The sequence below is a fragment of the Vulpes lagopus genome, chromosome 2 (genome assembly GCF_018345385.1).
Source record: "Vulpes lagopus strain Blue_001 chromosome 2, ASM1834538v1, whole genome shotgun sequence".
Classification (NCBI taxonomy): Eukaryota; Metazoa; Chordata; class Mammalia; order Carnivora; family Canidae; genus Vulpes; species Vulpes lagopus.
The window spans coordinates 65,485,468-65,507,411 of record NC_054825.1 but is presented as its reverse complement, the minus strand read 5'-3'; the positions used below and the strand labels follow the sequence as shown (position 1 = coordinate 65,507,411).

The window sequence follows — 21,944 nt, the reverse complement described above, 5'->3', positions numbered from 1 at the left end:
TGTCAGATAGGGGCAGAATGTAATGCCACCAGTCTTCTTCAGAAACTTGTATCTTTCACTCCTGTTTTACTTGAGGGAATATTTAAGATTTAGATAAAATGTTAATTTAGCAAGCTCACTACTAAAGGACACATTATATTTCTTACTCATGTATGTATAATTTTTTCAGGATTTTCTGAAAAGGGAGAGGAAGGCAAATAATAATGAAAATACTAGTGTAGCAAAGTCCTGGTAAAATTAGAATTACATTTTCAAATCTGTATGGCATACATGATCACTCATCCTAAGTATTATTGGTAAGCCTTCTTATTTGTAAAATCTTAATACTTATTTGAATTTTTATGTTTAGAAATAAGAAAGTTCTACTTGGGTAAACTTGAGAAACATTTTTGGTTGTGTAAGAATTGGATGTTATTTTTCTATTCTGCCAATTGTCAGTACTTTTGAAAATATTAATTGTGCTCCTTTAAGAACAAAGAGATAATATTGACAAGAAACCTCACTAATATTAGGGGAGTGTCTTCTAAGTTTGTAACAGCCATGCCTAAATGCCAAACAGTTTTTTCAGGATTTTTTTTTTTTTTTAAATCTTTTTTTTTAAGATTTTAATTTATTTATTCATAGAGACACAGAGAGAGACAGAGGCAGAGACACAGGCAGAGGGAGAAGCAGGCTCCATGCAGGGAGCCCGACATGGGACTCGATCCTGAGCCTCCAGGATCACACCCTAGGCTGCAGGCTGCGCTAAACCGCTGCACCACAGGGGCTGCCCGTTTTTTCAGGATTTAAACAGGGTTAAGCTGAGCTTACAGGCCAGCTTTTTAATAAGTTCATGTCAAAAAAATTAATAAAACAAGTCATGGTACTTTTTGCTTTTGTGTTTTATTTTTATGAGAGAAATCTTACAATAGTGATTAAATTTTGTTTTCTATTAAAAGCATATTGCATCAAAAGTCTAGACATTGTGGCAGCTGAAGTTTTCAGTTGATACAATTTTGAAAAAAACTGTATACTTTTATTGAAATTACATAGTGAAGAGCCTTTTAATTTATTTAGTCTTTATTTAGAATAATAAGCCTAATCAAAACATGATGCACTTTTATTTATTTAAGTATTCTCTACACCCGACATGGGGCTCAAACTCAAGACCCTGACCTTTAGATCAAGAATTGCACACTCTACCAACTGAGCCAGCCAGGCGCCACAAAACATGATCTTTTTTTTTTTTTTAAATTTTTTTTTTTTTAATTTTTTTTTTTTATTTATTTATGATAGTCACAGAGAGAGAGAGAGGCAGAGACACAGGCAGAGGGAGAAGCAGGCTCCATGCACCGGGAGCCCGATGTGGGATTCGATCCCGGGTCTCCAGGATCGCGCCCTGGGCCAAAGGCAAGCGCCAAACCACTGCACCACCCAGGGATCCCCATGATCTTCTTTTAAGCTAGATAGGTAGACATAAAATAGCTGTTGTCAAAAGATTTACCCTACCAGCATCTAGTGACTGCATCTCAGAGAGCCAAAGATGGATAACTGGCTTCTTGGCTTTTTTATTATTAAATCATTTGTGATAAACTGTGCTACTAAGCTCTATTTCAGAGTCACACTGTCTGGTTGTAGCCAATTTGATAATTAGATCAAAAAATCAGGGAGCTGGGTCTCACTGTGTTACTGTCATGTCAAACCAGTCTTGACTTGAAAATATCTTTGATTGCAGGATCTAATGAATGACCTCTTAGAGAAGTGATTTTTTTTTAACTTTATTATGCTTTGTTAGTAAGTTATGTGCCAAACCTTTTAGGTTTTTATTAAGATTACATTATTAATGATTTATTTCTACCATTTGACTTTTACTCAAAGTTTCCCCAAGTGTGAAACTTGTTTTATGTCAAAAAAGTTTTGACTCCAGTTGAGAGGAGGTCACTATTATAAAATAAAGGTGGAGGCAAAAACATCTCAGTTTAAAACAAGTAAAACAAAATAAATCCCATGCTGTAGGTCAATATACAATTTGTTTTATGGCTTCTGAGACTAGAGAAAAAAAAACTGAGTAACATACTTAAAATAGGAAAGTATATTTTGCTCCTAAAAGCTTTGCTTTTGGGCACTTATTCATAAATAGCAGGAATAGGATTTATACTTCTTAAAGCTGTCTTCCAATTATCAAAATTATTACCTTTTAGGGGTTTTTTTGTTTGTTTTTACAAACTAATGGTATGAAGAGATACTTTTGAAACATTTGGAGAATAAGTTGTGTGTTTATGTAGGATTAAAAGTTTAAAAAAATACTTCATTCAATCATAATAATGTTTTCATCCAACCTTTCCTTTACATAGCACCATGATTTTAATGTTTTTAGCCTTAGTGCTGTGTACAATGGCCAGTACTAAAAGTATGGGATGATTTTCTTGTAATTTTAGGACTACTTTCATTCAATACTTGGACTCGCAAACATCAAAAAAGCTATTGAAGAAGCTGAAAGACTCTCTGAAAGCCTTAAACTCAGGTACAGACTTTATTATAAAATCTTTAAAAGAACATAAATTTAGAAAATAAAAATAGTATTTAGAACTTAATCTGACCATGCATATGAATCTCAATTCCTAGAAATAAGTCTTATTTTAACTGGAGCATAGAAATTAGAATCTTTTGCCATACTACCTTTACTATGTTCATGTGTTACCATTCATATTTTTTACTGAAAATCTAAAAGTATTTAGAATGACAGATTAAGGTAAACATTCATGCAGTAGATTGGAGCTCAGATCCAGTTTTTTCTAACTCTCTGACAGGATTCTTCATAAAAATATAATTCCTTATTTACCCCAGGTTGTAATGTGCTCTGGACATTGGTATTATGGGAATGAAGTATTTACTATTAATTTTGGACTGCCTACTCTGCAGTAGTTTTGTGTGTTTAAAAACAGACCTAATTCTAATATTTACTATGATTGACTTACCAGGCTTATGAAGTAATTAGATACTTAAAACAGTATGCTTCAATTTTTAGTTATTAGTCATTCCTTAACAAAATGAAAGGGAACATTTTTCTTTTTCCTTTTCTTTTTTTAAAATTTATTTATTCATGAGAATACACAGAGAGGAGAGAGAGAGAGAGGCAGAGACACAGGCAGAGGGAGAAGCAGGCTCCATGCAGGGAGCCCGACGTGGGACTCAATCCCAGGTCTCCAGGATCACACCCTGGGCTGAAGGCGGCACTAAACCGCTGAGCCACCCAGGCTGCCCAGGGAACATTTTTCTAAATGATTTTTCGTGCTTAGATCAATGAATTATATACATCATAATCTTTTCTTAGAAATTGTTTGACTTAATGTATTCCCTTTATCCTTCTGAGAAATTACTAATCTTGGGACTGGAATATATTAAGGTGGTTGATACAATTTAAAATCACCATTCTCTTTCTCCTTTAGCCAGTTAATCACCTAAGTAAAAAAGAATTTCTCCTAATCTTTGGGTTACCACATTATTGATGTTTCTCTTGGATTTCCTAGTTTTTCCCTACTTGTACTATTACCAAAGATATTCCTTTATCTTCTAAGCATTAAGGCCGTTTTCTCACTTAATTTTTTTATATTCTGAATTTGTAAGTAGATGAGTCTTTAGAATTAATTCCAAGAGTATAAATCCTTTGAAAAAGAAATTGCAGCAGATTTGAATTATTAAAAGGTTGAAATTAGTGGGAGCGTAAGAACAAAAAGCAGTAAATAGCTTTAACCTGAGAGCATAGTGTTTCTTCAAGATTTTGGGTAATTTGAAATCTACATAGGGCGAATTTATAAGTTGTGGTTTGTAATAGAACACCAGCAGAGTCAAGTATCAGTGGGAGGAACAAAGTATGCTGCCATAAAATACCCCAAGGTAGGGAGACTAATTGTATGGAACTGGAACTCCTTGACTTTTCATGATCATAAGCCAAGGAACACATCTTGACTTCTTTTGTCAACTAGATACGAAGAAGCCGAAGTTCGGAAAAAACTTGAAGAAAAGGACAGACAGGAGGAAGAACAGCTGCAGAAACAGAAAAGGCAAGAAGCAGGAAGAGAGGATGGTGGCACATCAACTAAAAGTTCCTTGGAAAATGTAATGGATTCCAGAGACAAAACCCAAAAGGTATTTCAAATTTATTCTGTGAAGTAAAAATACTGGTTCTTTTTTTCAGATGATTTGCCTAAGGCGAGTGACATAACCACTACAACACACTTTTAGGCCACAATGGTAAAATTTAATGTGTTTTTATTAGAAATTGAATTAAATATTCTAGGTTCATTTGATTCCAGGTTCTTTTGAAGCTTCTACAGAACTCTATTCTGTGCGTTATTTGTTTTTTTGCAGTCATTGTATACTTGATTAGAGCAGTAGAAAGAGCATTTGAGTGTGATTCAGTATATGTGAGTTCTGGTCCCATGTCAAGTCATGCTTATCCATTCTAGGACTTCGTTTCCTCATTGCCAAATGAAGATCTTGAAATAGGTGATCTTTAAGGTCTCTTCTTTCTAATAAATGTAATTTACATAGAAAAAGACTTGGTATATTACTTATTTGGTATACAACCTTATCTGTTTCTAGGGTCTCATACTCTCCCCTTTGCTTTTTCTTCCTTTCTGCCCCTTTCCCTTTCCTCTTCCTCTTTTGTTCCATTTTATTCAGTGACTACTTAGTAATCAATCTAGTGACAGCATTTGTTTGCCAAGAACTGTCAGTGACTCAATCTGTACCTGCCAGCTACCCCTGTATCTCCTTCCCTTTACTTTCTGAGAAACCATTCTTCTTAAAATATAATTTCTTTCTTTTCTTGTGTGTTTTTCCTAAAATATAATTTCTTATGCGCTTTTGAAATTCATGGAAAGATTTCTGCTTTACTTTTTCTTAAGGATCTTGTATCTTTCAGCTATCATTTGTATGTGAATCACTGTTGGTTTCGTTAAGAAATAGTTGTTCGGCGCAGCCCCATGGCTCAGCAGTTTAGCACCACCTTCAGTCCAAGGTGTGATCCTGGAGACCCAGGATCGAGTCCCACACAGGGCTCCCTGCATGGAGCCTGCTTCTCCTTCTGCCTGTGTCTCTGCCTCTCTCTCTCCGTCTCTCATGAATAAATAAATAAAATCTTTAAAAAAAAAAAAAAAGAAAAGAAAAGAAATAGTTGTTCGATTACTTGTGACATTGTAGGCACTATGTAAAAAGAAGTAAGGAAGTATGGCCTGTTGATTTTAGGAACTCATAAGATAAATAACACTGCCTTAGGAGATATTCTTTTGTAGGTCAAGTGGTTGATGCAGATAAATAACAAGATTTCAAATAACATAAGAAAGGGAGTTGTAAATCTCTTCATTTTGTTGCCTTTCCAACAGGAGAGCCAACTACTTTTTATTATTTTTACTTTTGTTTAGCCTTTTTATACTGAAAAGGGAATACTGTTAGACACATTACCTAGTTGCCAATAATCAACTAACATTTGTCAACATTTTTTATCTGCACTTCTCCCCTTTTGCTGGATTATTTCATAGTAAGTTCCAGATGACATATCATTTTACTCCTAAATATTTCAGTGTGCATCTCAAAGAAAAGGGACATTTTCGTAATAATGACAATGCTCTTTTTCACCTCACAAAATTAACTATAATTCCCTGATATAATCTAATACCCAGTCTTTATTCACATTTACCCACTGTCTTACAACGATAGTTTAGAGTTGATTTGTTTGAATTAGGATCCAGACAAGATCCACTCAAAGTCTTCTGATTGGTATGTCTCTTAAATTACATCTCTGTAGTAGTCTCTGCTTGAGTCCCCCCCCTTTCATTTTTTTTATTTCGTGAATTTGACTTTTTGATATGGATCAGTTCTGTGAAATGAACCAGCTACATTCTGGTTTTAACTGATTGTTTCCTCGTGTCATTTAATCTCTACTTCTATCTTCCATATTTCTTGGAAGTTCAACCTAGAAGCTTCATAGGATTCAGGTTCAGTTTTTGCTTTTGGCAAGAATGCTTCATAGGTGATACTGTGCACTTCATACTGTATTATATAAGCAGGCATATAATATACATTTCTTTTTTAATTTTAGTGATGCTAAAATTGATCACTAGGCTCAAGTGGGCCCTCTATAAAATGAATTAGTACCTTGGAATTATCCTATGTGGTCTTGGTTAGAAAAATACAAATTTGTAAAACTTTGATTACTTTATTTTTCTTTAATAATGTAATACAGAACTCTGAAATGAATAGCTAGAATTTTTATTTTATTATAAGAAATATTGTCATTAAATTAAACATTAAGTTTCTATAACAGTCTGCTTTTATATTCTATTTAGCCTTTAACTGAAGAAAATTTCAAGGAAACATTACATGATTCTGATGTGCTGCTAGTTATTTCAGCTGTTTTTTGCTGCCAGATAACCTGATGCAGCCATGACTGTCCCATCTGTATTTTAATAAAATGCCAGTATTGCACACACTTCATTTTCTAGGCTTTCAGTTTTGATGAAGTAATAGAGTTGAACTTTCTGTTTCTATGAATATGTTTACTTCTATTAAAGTTGAAACTTTTTTTTCTATGAAATAGATAAATGGTGAAAAGAGTGAAAAAAATGAGACCACAGAGAAAGGTAAGCATGTACAGAAAGAGAGTCCTTTTGGGTTATTATTGAGATCTTCTTTTAATCAGAATAAACTTCAGATTTTACATTGTGTTTAGTTTGTATGTAAGCTTTATCATTTTTTTAAGTCTGTACAATCATATTGAAAATGTGTTTATATTCTACATATATCATGGGGAATATTTATGGTAATATGTAATTAAAAACATCAAAGCCACAGTTTATACTTTTCAGGTTATTTGTTTTTTCCCCCCAAGATGTAGTTTATCATAGCAGTTAAGAGCACAGACTCTCTGAAGTCACACTGCCTGGATTTTGAATACTGGCTTCTCTGAATTTCCATGTGATTTTAAGCATGTTACTTACCCTCTCTACCTTAACTTACCCATCTGTAAAGTGAGGATAATAGTAGTATCTATTTTATAGATTTATTGTAAGTATTGAATAAGTTAACATATGTGAAACTGTTAGTAACTTTATAGAAGTAAACTTTATAAAAGGATTCATGTATTAGGTATTACAACTTATGATTCTAGTTTGTAGACCTAATTTTTTAACAGTCTTCTCCACTTCCCTCAAAAAAATCTAAACCAGGGGATCCCTGGATGGCTCAGCGGTTTGGTGCCTGCCTTTGGCCCAGGGCATGGTCCTGGAGCCCTGGGATCGAGTCCCACGTCAAGCTCCCTGCATGGAGCTTGCTTCTCCCTCTGCCTGTGTCTCTGCCTCTCTCTCTCTGTGTCTCTCGTGAATAAATAAATAAAATCTTAAAAAAAAAAAAATCTAAACCAGTAATTTGGATGTTAATACGTAGATGGTATTGGTATTCTGGTCACAAATATGTGACGTAAACAGAAAGACTCAGTTGCAAAAGTTTTCCTCTCTCAGAAAAGGTTCAACTTAGGGGCACCTGGGTGGCTCTGTAGTTGAATGTCTGCCTTTGGCTCAGGTCATAATCCCGGGGTCCTAGGATCAAGACCCACCTCAGGCTCCCTATTGGGAGCCTGCCTCTCCCTCTGCCTATGTCTCTGCCTCTCTCTCTCTGTCTCTCATGAGTAAATAAATAAGATCTTAAAAAGGGGGGGTTCAACTTAAATATTAATTTTATGTAACACTAAAATAAATTCTCTATTTAAAATACTTCTGTACAGGGATGCCTAGGTGGCTCAGCAGTTGAGCATCTGCCTTTGGTCAAGGCGTGATCCCAGAGTCCCCGGATCGAGTCACACATTGGGCTCCCTACATGGAGCCTGCTTCTCCCTCTGTCCATGTCTCTGCCTCTCTCTCTCTGTCTCTCATGAATAAATAAATAAAATCTTTAAAATAAATAAACAAACTACTGTACAACAGGGGCGTCTGGGTGGCTCAGTCAGTTGAGTGTCCGACTCTTGATTTTGGCTCAGGGTTGTGAGATCGAGCCCCGTGTTGGGCTCTGTGCTCAGCAGGGCATCTGCTTGAGATTCTGTCTTTCACTTTTCCTCTGCTCCTCCCCACCAAATAATAAATAAATCGTTAAAAAATAAAATAGTACTATACAAAAATTTTAAATATAATATAGTAAAATACCTTCATAAAAGTTAACAGTTCATTCCATGATTTGTTTTTATCTATGTTTTTTGTATCTCATCCTGCTTAGGTATTACTTTTCTAAGTGGTTTTTTCCCAACTTAGACAGTTTTATCATCAAAATGATCTTGATGGTTAGAGAGGGAAGTAGGATGGTTATTAGGTGGGTATTTTAGCTTAGGAGATGCTGTGATTACGTTCTTCTCACATCTCACTCCCAAAATAGTTCTTTACATTTTAAGCTCCCTTGTAGTAACTTTTTATTTTTTTAAATAGTTTCTTGTTTATTTATCTTCAAAGTTTTTATTATTGAAATATAGTTGACCTTGTACTTTTTAATCTTCCATTTCAAGTGGTAGAAGCTGGAAGAAGATAGCAGCTAACAAATATTTATTTTGGCTAAATATTAAACGGCTAGAAAGTAAACATTTTAGGCTTGGGGGCAAGGGGTGCTGTCGTTCTTGCTATCACAGCAAAAAAACAGCCATAGACAACATGTAAACACATTTGTGTAGCTGTGTTCCAGTAAAAACAGGTAGTTTGTCAACCCTTGATAAGAACACAAATAACAAGCTTTTGGTTTATTCTCTAGGAATACTTGAAAATCTAAATGTTTTTCAAATTTATCCCTCATAAGACCACCTCAGAGATTTTTTTGAAAAGAATTTAGAACTTGTCGAGAATTTTTGAACCATAGATGTTTCTTCTGATTGACTTTTGTCAAATGATTTAATTATTAAAAAGAGAGTAACAGTATTTTCATGAGATACATATATTAATTTCCTTTGCTTTGTACCAACAACAGAGCCAGCACCAGATGTGGTTGTAACCTCAAGAGCATGTTTTCGTATTTAAGCCTTCAGAAACAACAGTGAATAGTTTCTTGATAAATGTCAAAAATACAAATTATTTGTAATGTTAGTTTAAAAAATAATAAGTAGTATGATGGGATAGCAGGTATATGACACCTAGTACACTTCACTCTTCTAGAGAAGAAATAAATGATTAATGTCCTGTGTTTACTGATATGACAGCATGCAAAATTAGGTGTTTCTTAGTGCTTATATTGTCTCTTTTGATTCCAAGGGACAATCACAGCAAAGGAGCTGTATACAATGATGATGGATGAAAACATCAGCTTGATTATAATGGATGCACGAAGAATGCAGGATTATCAGGATTCTCATATTTCAAATTCTCTCTGTGTTCCTGAAGAAGCCATCAGTCCAGGGTGGGTCATTGTGTATTTAGATAAAATGGTAAACTGTGGACAATAGTAAATGTTATTAACATCCAAACTACGTATGATAGAGTCAGTTGTTTTCCTCCTGTTGCTCCTTAATGGCACGCTTTATCCTTTGTCTGAAGGGTAGTGTAAAGGACATTCTGATTTGGCTGTTTTCTTCTGTTTGTATCATTTGTGGTCTTAAAAGAGAAACGATGCTGCCTTTGTGTGCCTTCTCTGTTGAGGTTTTGGTTGACTGATTTCTCTTATTTTCTATTTATGAGCTTATGAAGCATATGCACCAAATTGACTACAATTGTGAACTAATTGAATTGTTTTTTCTTTTGAAATGCCCCATGTTATTATCTGTGTTAAAAGAGTACACAGATACTTTTGAAAAAAAAAAAAAAAGTAGCCGAGTGACTCAGTAAGTGGATAGACTCTAAAGTCAGGCTATATTCAGATCGTAACTGTCTCTTATCAACTACATTGCTTCTGCCTGTGACTTCACCTGTCTAAGACTATGTTTCTTATCTGTAAAACAGGGGTAGTAATATTACCTGTTTTATAAGTTTTAAGAAGTTTAAGTGAGAAATTTCATACACACACACTTAGCACAGTGCCTAGTACTAATAAGGACTTCCTAAAAAGATTTTTCTTTTTCTGATAAGGCTTTAGAGTTTAAAATAATTTAAAGTTACTTGCATGGATATATTCTGTATTAAAAACTGTCATAATAATAACAGAGCTAAAACTCCATATCCAGAGCCATTTTTACTGTTTTGAGTGTTATATAAATTATATAACCTCTTTGGGTCTTAGTTTATGGATTGGATTAGTTAAAATCTATCATCTATCATTTTAAGACCTAACTTAAACAACATTGAGAAGATACACGTTTAAATTAGATAATAAAATTTGCATAGTTTTTGGCATATTGTTGATGCTTGACAAATGTTTGACCTAAAGAATAGGGCGCTTTGTAAATACGCTGTTTAAAAGCAAAACTGGAGTGCTTAGTCTAATCAAGTAGGTGGGAATATATTCCAGGATTTGAAAAGACAGAACTGTAATTAATTAATCTTTGGATGGTCTAATCGGTAGTAACAGAAAGCTGGTGGGTTTTGTTGAGCTTAAGTATTTCCCAAAATATGAGAAATTTGACTACTATGAAACTCATGATGAGTTTAGGTTGAAGATTAAGGAACAATGAACTATATGCCAAGAAAATTATTCCCCTTTAATTTTTGTTTCAGTTTTTCAGAAGGAGTTGTAGGAAGTCTGTTTGGTGCTAGCATTCCTCTTTAATATTTGCTAATCTCCTTCCTTAGAGAAAGAGCTAGCTGATTATAATTATTCTTTCATTGTTTTTTTTAACATTTTAAAACAGTATGGTACACATACAAAAGCACCCCTTTCCTAAGTATAAATACTTATACTGTGAATTTTCAAAACTGAATGTACTAATGTACATGTACATTAGTACTGAATGTACTAATTTTGCTAACATTGAGACCAGAAATAGAGTATTACCATCACTCCAAAAGCCCTTCATACACCCTCTGTTAGTTACTACTACTCCTCCCACCAAAGGGAACACTCAACTTCTAACAGAAAAGATTTATTTTTGTCTGTTTTTATATTTTATATAAAAGGAAATACACAATCTATAGTCTTTTGTGTCTGGCTGCTGCTTTTTTTTTTTTAAGATTTTATTTATTTAATTAATAATTATTAATAATTTATTTAATTCATAAGAGACACAGAGAGAGAGAGAGAGGCAGAGACACAGGCAGAGGGAGAAGCAGGCTCCCCGCAAGGAGCCTGATGTGGGACTTGACCCGGACTCTAGGATTATGGCCTGAGCCAAAGGCAGACACTCAACCACTGAGCCACCTAGGCATCTCGTGTCTAGCTTCTTGTACTCAACTTTGGGTTTGTGAGATTCATCTATATTGTGTATAGTTGTGGTTCATTTATTCTCATTGCTGTATGCTGATTATTATGTGAATATAGCATAATTTAATTATCTATTTTTATAACTCCTTAGATACAATGCTGTTTTTCCATAGATATAGGAATATAATTTTCCTATTAAATTTAAATAAAGGGTCACTTTCAATTAAGTAATTAAATTAATAATTAAGTTAAAATATTAAATAGGCAAAGTAGAGCAAAATTGCACTAGCTTGTGAAGATGATACACAAAAGACTGAAGTTTGGTATGTACTGGTTAATACTATTATTTTCTAAAGTGTTTTAATAGAATACTAATCTTGAGTTTTTAGACAAAGAGTATTTAGGCAAATATATATTCCCAGAGTCAGAAATAGTCCTTAAGAATATGACATTTCAATATTTTCCATTCTTTGTTGACCAAACATCCTTTTGATCACTGTGTATCGGGTGAGAATGTTATGAGACAGTATTATATATTTTTTCTTTATTTCCAAGAAGATACAGTAGCCAACATTGTTATATAGGAACAAGGTTTCTTTCTTTTAAATAATCTAAACCATTTTGTCTTACTTATGAATATTGAGTGCACTGGTCTTAACTTGCCAGTAGCATTACATGCTCCTTGCCAGCAAGCATTAAGATGCTTATGTGCTGTACTAGGAATAATGAGTTCCTTACCTGGAGGAGTCTGTATTATTTATTCAGTCATTCAGTAGATAATTTACTGAGCACTCATTTACCATGGGCTGGATTGCTATGGTTAACAGGGAGGTGAGGTAGTAAAACTTGATATGTATGCCTACTGTTAATAAGTGCTGTGGACATGGGTGTGTCAAGTGTGTACACTGGGTATAGGTATTAAAATTTTAATCCAGAAAGGCTTCACAGAGAAGTTATAACTGAGCAGATCTTGAGGGGATAAGGGAAATGAGTGATGCGGTTATCTGAGGGAAAAGAATTCCAGAAAGAAGGACAACAGAAGCAGAGGCCGCTAGGCTGGAGTATACCTTGATAACCAGGAACTATAAGGGCTTGCGTGGAGTGGAAGAAGGGGGCAAGTAGTTAGTGATGAGGAGTTGATATACTAGGATTGGAAGGAAGGCCCATGCTGTAGGTCCATTCTAAGGATTTTAGGTAAGAACTTTTTACTTTTATGTGGGCAAAAGAGGATGTGAACAGCATGCTTTAATATAGAGCTGATATTATTCACAGTTGATGATTTAAGAGGCAGCACAGCAAAGCAGCTAAGAGCAAGGACATGAACCAGATGGCCTGAGTTTGAATTTTGACTTCCCTTAGCAGCTGTAATCTTGGGCAGGTTACTTAACATCTTTGTGCCTCAGTTTCTCCATTTGTAAAATGAAGATAGTAATGCCTACTTCATAAGATTTATTGTGAGGATTCAGTGAGATTCTATGAGAACAAAGCATTTAGAAGAGTACCTGGCACATAATTAATGCTCTGTGTGTTAAATAAATGTTTTGGTATTGGTCTAACAATTATATAGGTATAAGAGAGCTGCAATATAAATAATGTTTCTCAAGCAATTCCCCCAGTTATATATGGCTGAGTGAGGTGCTCAGATGACTTCCTTTGTTTTCACTTTTGGCCCTTTTTGTGAAGGGTCAGAATTGAGTCTATTTCTTTTAGTTTCTAATGGTGACTAAAATATATCCCAGTGTTATACAGAGGTGATGTTGTTAAACATTACGGGATATTTAATATCCTGAAATAATAGTTTGACCTTAGGAAAAGATGTTTCTTAAAGTTTGCTATGGTGTGATACAGACTAGAAGAAAACTCATTGTCTTATATTAGTATATTAGGACCTCTTGTCTACCTCTGCCCCAATACAAAATATTAATAATACATTTCAGAGTCACTGCTAGTTGGATTGAAGCAAAACTCCCAGATGATTCTAAAGACACATGGAAGAAGAGGGGGAGTGTGGAATATGTGGTACTTCTTGACTGGTTTAGTTCTACAAAAGATTTACAACTTGGAACAACTCTACGGAGTCTGAAAGATGCACTTTTCAAGGTTAGCAAGTTTCCTTGTTAGTTTACTATAATTGTAAGCCTTCTTTGGTTGTTAGAAAGGTGTATTGACTAGCTATTTATCTTAAGGATAAAATCCATCACCTTTGGTAGATTTTTTTTTTTTTTATTCAAACCCAAAAGACTATACTAAATGACCAACTAACAATAAACTGATCTATATAAAGGAGAATTAGAATTTCCAGGAACATAAATTATCTGAAAAAAGCATTTTTTTTTGTTTTAAGAATAGACTGTGAAACATAAAAGCAAAGGAAGAAGTCACTAAGTAGAAAAGGCTTGATAGATTTGACTTGATAAAATAAAAATTTTAAGTATGAAAAAATACTATAGGATTAGAACACAGAAGACAAACAGGAAAATATTTGCAACAAATATGGCAGTGCAGTTGGTCTTTGAACAATGTAGGGGTTTGGGGTGCTGACACCCTGCCACAACTTTTAACTTCCTGCAACTTTTTCTACTAATAGCCTACTGTTGGAAGCCTTACTGATAAGATAAACAGTTGATTAACACGTATTTTCTATATTACATGTATTATAAATTGTATTCTTACAGTAAAGTAAGCTAGAGAAAAGAATATGTTAATCATAAGGACGAGAAATACATTTATAATACTGTACATATATTTATTATACGTAAACTTACCCACCCATATAGGTGGATGGGCAGTGTCAGACAAGGATTGTGGCAACAGTGGGTCTGTTCCTGGGATGGCGATGTTCTACAGCCTAGTGTCCTCTGCTCAACAGTGGCAGCTTCTGGGTAGGCCTGCAGGTAGCAACAGCACTCTGGAGCACAGTACCGTTGCCCCGTCTGCCTAGAGGTATACCACCAGCCTGTGGCTTTGGGCAACTACTGCTACATATATGTGTTCTGGCTTCCAGGAGCTACTAGAGAGAGCGATCTGCCCCTGACCAGGGTTGGGTCCTAGACCCAAGGAGGCTGAAGGCACAGAGTGGGGAATGCTAGAGATGCTGGGCTTCCTGGGCAGCCTCTGGGTGCATTCCTCCATTTCAGCCCAGCATCCTGCCCAGCAGCCCAGGGCTTTCAACCGAACCACTCTGTTGGCACACAGTGACCTGTAGCCCTGTCCAGTTTGGAGCAGCTGGGGATTGTTGAGGACTGCTGACAGCCTCAGCAGATTTGCCCAGGTACTCTGGGCAACAGGCACTACCTCTGCACCAATTGCTTTCAATTTGGTTCTGTGGAGACTGGGATGGGCAATTATAAATAAATGCCTGTGGCTTTTGCTGTCGACTCAAAAAGAAAAAAGTGTGTAAGTAGACTTCCGTAATTCAAACCCATGTTGCTCAACAGTCAACTATAGTTTAGAACACCTAAAATATGAAGAGCTTTTGCAAATAAGAAAATTATTTAAGATAAAATAGTAAAATAAGTAGTGAACACAGACCTGAGCAAGTGACAGAACATAAGAATTATCATCTTTACTAGTAGAAGTGTAAATTGAAATGATCACTGTTTTGTTAATTAAATTAACAAAGGTAAAAAATAACACTCAATTTGCTAAATTATTAAACTGATAGCACTGAATGCTGGTAAGATTAAACTTAATGTGCTAGTAGGAAGGTCAGTTGATGGAACATTACCCTTCAGAAGGGCAATGATAAAGCCTTAAGACAATTCATGCTTTAAAATAGGGAACCTAGAAATATACCCAAGTATAGATTGATACATGAAACTGCTAATATTCAACTAGTTTTGACCTATAAAAGGGCAGTTTCATAAAGTACAACCTAAGATACATGGAAGCTTACTGTATGATAAAGATGACATAATAAATCAGTGTAGAAAAGATGAAATGAATGGTTTGGAGACAACTGGCTAACCACTAAGAAAGGGGACCCCTACCTTACTTCTTAGATCACAATATATTCTTTTTTTTTTTTTTTTTTTTTTTTTAAGATTTTACTTATTTATTCATGACAGACACAGAGAGGGAGGCACAGACATAGGCAGAGGGAGAGGCAGGCTCCTTGCATGGAGCCCAATGCAGGACTCAATCCCCGACCCCAGGATCAGGCCCTGAGCCGAAGGCAGACAATCACTGAGCCACTCAGGCGCCCCATCTTAGATCACAATATATTCTAAATCGGTCAATTATATAAATATGTCAATTGAAACAGGAAATACTAGCAAAAGCACTTGTAGGTGGTTTTTTTCTTATGTTGATCCTAAATCAAGATACTGTAAAGGAAAATCTATATATTTGACTCTGTTAAAAATCCCATAAATAAAGTAAATTAGGAAAAATAGCTTTAACATATATGACAAAGAGCTGTTTTTCTTAATACTCAGAGTACCTTCACTCTTTACTAAAAAAATAGCAAACTCTGCCAAAAAAGGACAAGGGATTGGTGATTAATTAGATCCTAGAATATTAATGGTTAATAAACATACTAAAAGATGTGCAGCTTCACTAATAGCTAATTAAAACATATCATTTTATGTATACCAGTTGGTAAAAATTACAAAGATTTATCATAGGCATTATCATTCACTGTTGGCAAGTGTATAAACTGGTATTTTCTTTTTGAAGGGCAATTTGGCAGCATCTACCAAACTTTTTATCCAGCAGTTTTAGTTCTAGCAAATTACTCTAAAGAAATACACAGATTTATATTTTTAAAGATCATTTAAAGGTTAGCAATATGTATTAAAAATCTTAAGATGTTCATGTGCCTTGGCTCAGCAGTTCCACTTCTGGGGATTTTCCCCTAATAGAATTGATTGGTTGTGTGCATATATAAGGATCTTCAGTGCTTATCTCAGCATCATTTATAATTAAATGGGAAAAATAACCATAAGTATTACAGTGATTGATTCAGTTTAGGAGTGGTGTGTGTGTATGTGCGATGTTCTACAGCCTAGAGTATTAGAGTATAGAGTATTATCTGGTCATTACAAATGGTGATACAACTTTTAATAAAAGAAGTTCATATAAGAGAAAAGCAGCAGTGTAGAAGTTCTGTTTTATAAAAATAAAAATTTAAGAGTATAAAGTTCATATAAGAGAAAAGCAGCAGTGTAGAAGTTCTGTTTTATAAAAATAAAAATTTAAGAGTATAAATCTGAATAGAAAACTCTAAGAATGAGGCCTAAAATGTTGAAGTTGTATCTCTGGGTGGTCAGATGATGGATGATTTTTATTGTAAAAGTTCATATAAACTCTTCCAAGGATCATGAATTATTTGTGTTGTAAAAACCCGATCTATCCATTTTTTTATTTAATGCTGAATTTTTAATTCAGCTCTCATTTTTTATCATTTGAATCTTTTAAGAGCAGTTTTAAAATTCAGTTTTATGTTTTTAGCTGTGAAGAGACTGCTGACATATTAAAAATACCATTTCCTTATTTTATAGTGGGAAAGTAAAACTGTCCTGCGCAATGAGCCTTTGGTTTTAGCAGGAGGCTATGAAAACTGGCTCCTTTGTTACCCCCAGTATACTACAAATGCTAAAGTCACTCCACCCCCACGAGGCAAGAATGAAGAGGTGTCTATCTCATGTATGTATGTGAAAATTTTTGTTTAAAATTGCCTTGGTAAAATGAACTTTAAATTATTAATGTTCTTGGTTGTATGTGTACTTGTCCTGTTGGATAGCAGATTGTTTTCAGGCATAAAAAATACAAGATGTCCATCCATAGCCTGGAAGTTAATGTTTTTAATTCTTTAAGATTGTTGTGGTTGTCACCTCATTTACTTTATATTTAACTATCACATGTAACATGCATGACATATATAAGTACTATTGATGGGGTTTGCTGTTCTTTCAAAAATATTATTCTTTTGGGGATTTTAGTGGATTTTACTTATCCTTCACTGGAAGAATCCGTTCCTTCTAAACCTACTGCCCAGATGCCACTTCCTTCTGTAGAAATAAATGAAAATATAGAATTGATAAATGATCAAGATGAGAGAGTGGCACCACTGAACATATCAGCTCCAGTGGAACCAATTGCTGCTTCTAAATCTAATGTTTTACCTATAATTCAACCAGTGCCTGTTGTAAAGAATGTTCCACAGGTATGTTCTTTATTTCTTTTAACTTTATTATTTCTCTTTTTTTAATATTATATTAAATGCATAGTATACAAATGAAGTTTTATATATAACCTTTTATATTTAAGAAAGAAAAATACCAATGAAAAGAATTTATGTGTTTTGGTGTCTTTTGGCTATAAAAGTTTTTCATTTTATATTTCAGTCCTGTTACCAAAGCAGTATTAGAATAAATAATTCCAAAGATTTCAAAGCCAACTAGCAGTCTATTTACTACAGGCAGTACCAGCAAAAGACTGTAGACATGAACATATTCTGGGTTTTCTTGTATTATAATTTAATCTATAGTATTTTCCCAAATAGTTTGGCGTAAAGATGATAGTTACATGATGTCAATATTTTGTTTTCAAAATAATACTGTAGTGCCATTTACGTGGAATTTGACATATAAATAACATGCATGGTTTTCATCGTTGTTATTTCTTTTGTTATTATTGAAGTATAGTTGCCATATATTAGTTTCAGACGTACAACATAGTGATTAGACATTTATATACATTATGAAATGATCACCATACGTCTAGATACCATCTGTCATCAAAAAGTTATTAAGATAATATTGACTGTATTTTCTGTACTATATATCCCTGTGACTTATTTCTTAACTATAAGTTTGTACTTCTTAATCCCCTTCACCTATTTCATCCAGCCTCCCCAAACTCCTCCCCACTGGGCAACCACCAGTTTGTTCTCTTATGAGTCTGTTGCTGTTCAGTTTTGTTTATCTTGCCCTTTTTATCTTGCTTTTTAGATTACATGTATAAGTGAAATCATACAGTATCTGTCTCTGACTTACTTCACTTATCATAATACACTTTAGGTCTTGCCATGTACTGCAAATGGTAAGATTTTATTCTTTTTTATGGATGCCTAATATATATATCACATGTTCTTTATCCATTCATCTATTGATGAACACAAGTTTCCATATCATAGCTTTGTAAAATTTTAATTAACATGGGATGCATATATCTTTTTGAATTAGTGTTTTCATTTTCTTCAGATGAACTATCAGAAGTGGAATTGCTAGATCATATGGTAGATCCTCATTTTTTGAGGATCAGTTTCTGTACTATTTTCTCTTGTGGCTACATTAATTTACATTCCAAACAAGAGTGTACCAGGATTCCTTTTTTCATCACATCCTCACCAACACTTACTATTTCTGCTCTTTTTGATTTTACCCATTCTGACAGGTGATACTTGATAAAGTGATACTTGGGGCACCTGAGTAGCTCAGTTGGTTAAGCCTCCAGCTCTTGGTTTTGGCCCAGGTCGTGATCTCAGGGTCGTGGGATTGAGCCCCACATTGGGCTCCACACTCAGTGCGGAGTCAACTTAAGATTCTCCCCTCTACCCCTGCACACCCCATGTTCACTTTCTCTCTCAAATAAATAAATCTTTTTAGAAAAAAGTGATACCTCATTGTGGTTTTAATTTGCATTTGTTGAGCATCTTTCATGTGTTTCTTGGCTACTGTATGTCTTCTTTGGAAAAATCTCTATATGAGTTCTCTGCCCATTTTTAAATCAGATTATTTGGGTTTTTTTGGTGTTGAGTTGAAGAAATTCTTTATATATTTTGGATATTAACTCATTATCAGATATGTCATTTGCAAATATATACTCCCATTCAGTAGGATGCCTTTTCACTTTGTTGATGGTTTCCTTCACTGTGCAAAAGATTTTTAGTGTGATGAATGAGTCCTGTTTGTTTATTTTTGCCTTTGTTGCCCTTGGCTGAGGAGACAGATAAAAATATATTGATAGAATTGGTGTCTCAAGAATTTAGTACCTATATTTTTAGTTTTATGGCTTTAGGTCTTACATCTAGATCTTTAATCCATTTTGAGGTGGTTTTTTTTTTTCTTTTTTTGGATAGATAAAAGAAAATGTGGTCCAGTTTCATTCTTTTGCCTGTTGCTGTTAAGTCTTCCTAACACCATTTATTGAAGACACTGTCTTGGTTATCAGTCCTGGTACCATACTGTTTCAATTACTATTAGCTTTGTAGTATATCATGAAATCTGGAACTGCAACACTCCAGTTTTATTCTTCTTTTCAGGATTATTTTGGCTATTGGGGATCTTTTTGTGGTTCCATACAAATTTTAGGATTTTTTGTTGCAGCTCTGTGAAAAATGGTATTGGTATTTCAATGGGGATTGCATTAAATCTGTAGATTGCTGTGGGTAGCATTGACATTTTAACAATATTAATTCTTACCATCCACGAACATGATATATCTTTCCAGTTATCTCATTTTCAGTTTCTTTCAGCAGTGTCTTAAAAGTTTTTACAGAGTATAGGATTTTATTCATAAATATTTTATTCTTTTTGATGCAGCTGAAAATAGAATGGTTTCTTAATTTCTCTTTGTTACATTTTATTATTAGTGTATAGAAAGAGAACAAATTGTGGTATAATGATTTTGTATCCTGCAACTTTACTGAATCAATTTATTAGTTCCAATAGGTTTTCTGGTGGAGTATAGGGTTTTCTAAATATAGTGTCAATGTGATCTATAGATAGTACCAGTTTCACTTCTTTACAAATTTGGACACCTCTATTTCTTTTTCCTAACTGATTGCTGTGCTATGTTGAGTAAAAGTAGCAAGAGTGAGCATCCTTCTCACTCTTATCTTAGAGGAAAATATTTTAGCATTTCACTATTGAGATGTTAGGTGTGGGTTTGTCATATACTTCCTTATTATGTTGAGGTATGTTTGCTGTATACTCAGTCTGTTGAGAGTTTTTAGCATAAATGGATGATACATTTTTTCAAATGCTTATTCTGCATCTACTGAGTTGCTCATATGGATTTTATCCTTCATTTGTTAATTGATATGCCAATACTGAACCATCCTTGAATCCCTGGAATAAATCCCTTTTGATTGTGGTGCATGATCCTTTTAATGTATTGTTGAATTCAGCTTGCTAATACTTTGTTGAAGAGTCTTACAACTCAGTCCATCAGGGCTGTTGGCCAGTAATTTTCTTTTTTGTAGTGTCTTTGCTGTTGGTTTGAGGGTAATGCTGGCCTTGTACAAAGAATTTGGAAGCATAACTTCCTCTTTATAAATTTCTTGGAATAATTTGAGAAGAATAGGTATTAACTCTTCTTTGGTAGAAGTCACATGTGAAGCCTTCTGTTCCTAGCCTTATGGTTGTTGGGAGTTACTGATGACTGACTCAGTTTCAATACTAGTACAGGTGTACAACAGAGATAATTGTGGGTTAAGTTCCAGACCACCACAGTAAAGCAAATATCATGATAAAGCAAGTCCAGTGAATTTTTTGGTTTGGTTTTCTAGTGCATGTAAAAGTTATCTTTACAATGTATTGTAGTCTGGTAAATATGCAATAAGTAGCATTATGACTAAAAAAAAAAAAATGTACATCTCTTAATTAAGAAATATGTCACTGCTAGGCACCTGAGTGGTTCAGTTGATTAAGCATCTGCCCTTGGATCAGGTCATGATCTCAGGGTCCTGAGATCAAGTTCCACATTGGGCTCCCTACTCAATGTCAAGTCTGCTTCTCTTTCTACACCCCCCCCCCCCCGCTTGTGATCTCTTTCTCTCTTATGTTCTCTCTCAAATAAATAAGTAAAATCTTTTTTAAAAATACTGCTAAAAAATGCTAACTATCATTTGAGATTTCAGCAACATGTATTCTTTTTGCTGATGGAGGGGGTGTCTTGCCTCAATGTTGTTGGCCGTTGATTGATAAGGGGCAGTTGCTAAAGTTTGGGATAGCTGTGGAAATTTCTTAAAATAAAACAACTGTGAAATTTGCTGTATCTGTTAACTCTTTCTTTCACAAATTATTCCTTTGCAGTATGCAGTGCTATTTGCTAGCATTTTCCCCACAGTAAAACTGCTTTCAAAATTGGAGTCCATCCTCTCAAGCCCTGCCACTCCTTTATCAACTAAGTTTATTTTATATTCTAAATCCTTTGTTGTCATTTCAGCAATATTTACAGCATCTTCACTAGTAGATTCCATTTCAGGAAACCACATTCTTCATTCATCCAAAAGAAGCTACTGTTCATCCATTCAGGTTTTTCATGAGATAGCAGAAATTTAGTCATATCTTCAGGTTCTCCTTGTAATTCTAGTTCTCTTGCTATTTCTACCACATTTCAGGTAGTCTACCACAAGACTACCAGTCTTGAACTCCTCAAAGTCATCCATGATTCTTGGAATCAGCTTCTTCCAAATTCCTTTTAATGTTGACATTTGACATCTTTCTAGGAATTACTAATGTCCTTAATTTAATGTGGAATGGTGTAGCCTTTCGAGGTTTTCAATAGACCTTGCCTGCATCCACTGTAGGAATCACTACTATCTATGCAGTTCTAGCTGCACAAAATGAATTTCTTAATTAAGACTTGAAAGTTATCATGACTTCTTGATCAGTGTGCTGCAGAATGGATTTTAT

The 21,944-nt window shown here is 34.5% G+C and overlaps 1 protein-coding gene across 2 annotated transcripts in view; it reads left to right on the top strand.

The window, feature by feature from the left end:
- USP8 (ubiquitin specific peptidase 8) overlaps positions 1-21,944 on the top strand; it is a 65,756-nt gene that overhangs the window by 21,979 nt on the left and 21,833 nt on the right. For both annotated transcript variants that reach the window (XM_041730037.1, XM_041730046.1), the window contains 7 exons: positions 2,418-2,503; positions 3,966-4,128; positions 6,581-6,623; positions 9,264-9,408; positions 13,239-13,401; positions 16,803-16,947; positions 17,244-17,467. In XM_041730037.1, coding sequence (XP_041585971.1) covers positions 2,418-2,503; positions 3,966-4,128; positions 6,581-6,623; positions 9,264-9,408; positions 13,239-13,401; positions 16,803-16,947; positions 17,244-17,467 — 969 coding nt within the window. The remainder of the gene's footprint in view (positions 1-2,417; positions 2,504-3,965; positions 4,129-6,580; positions 6,624-9,263; positions 9,409-13,238; positions 13,402-16,802; positions 16,948-17,243; positions 17,468-21,944) is intronic.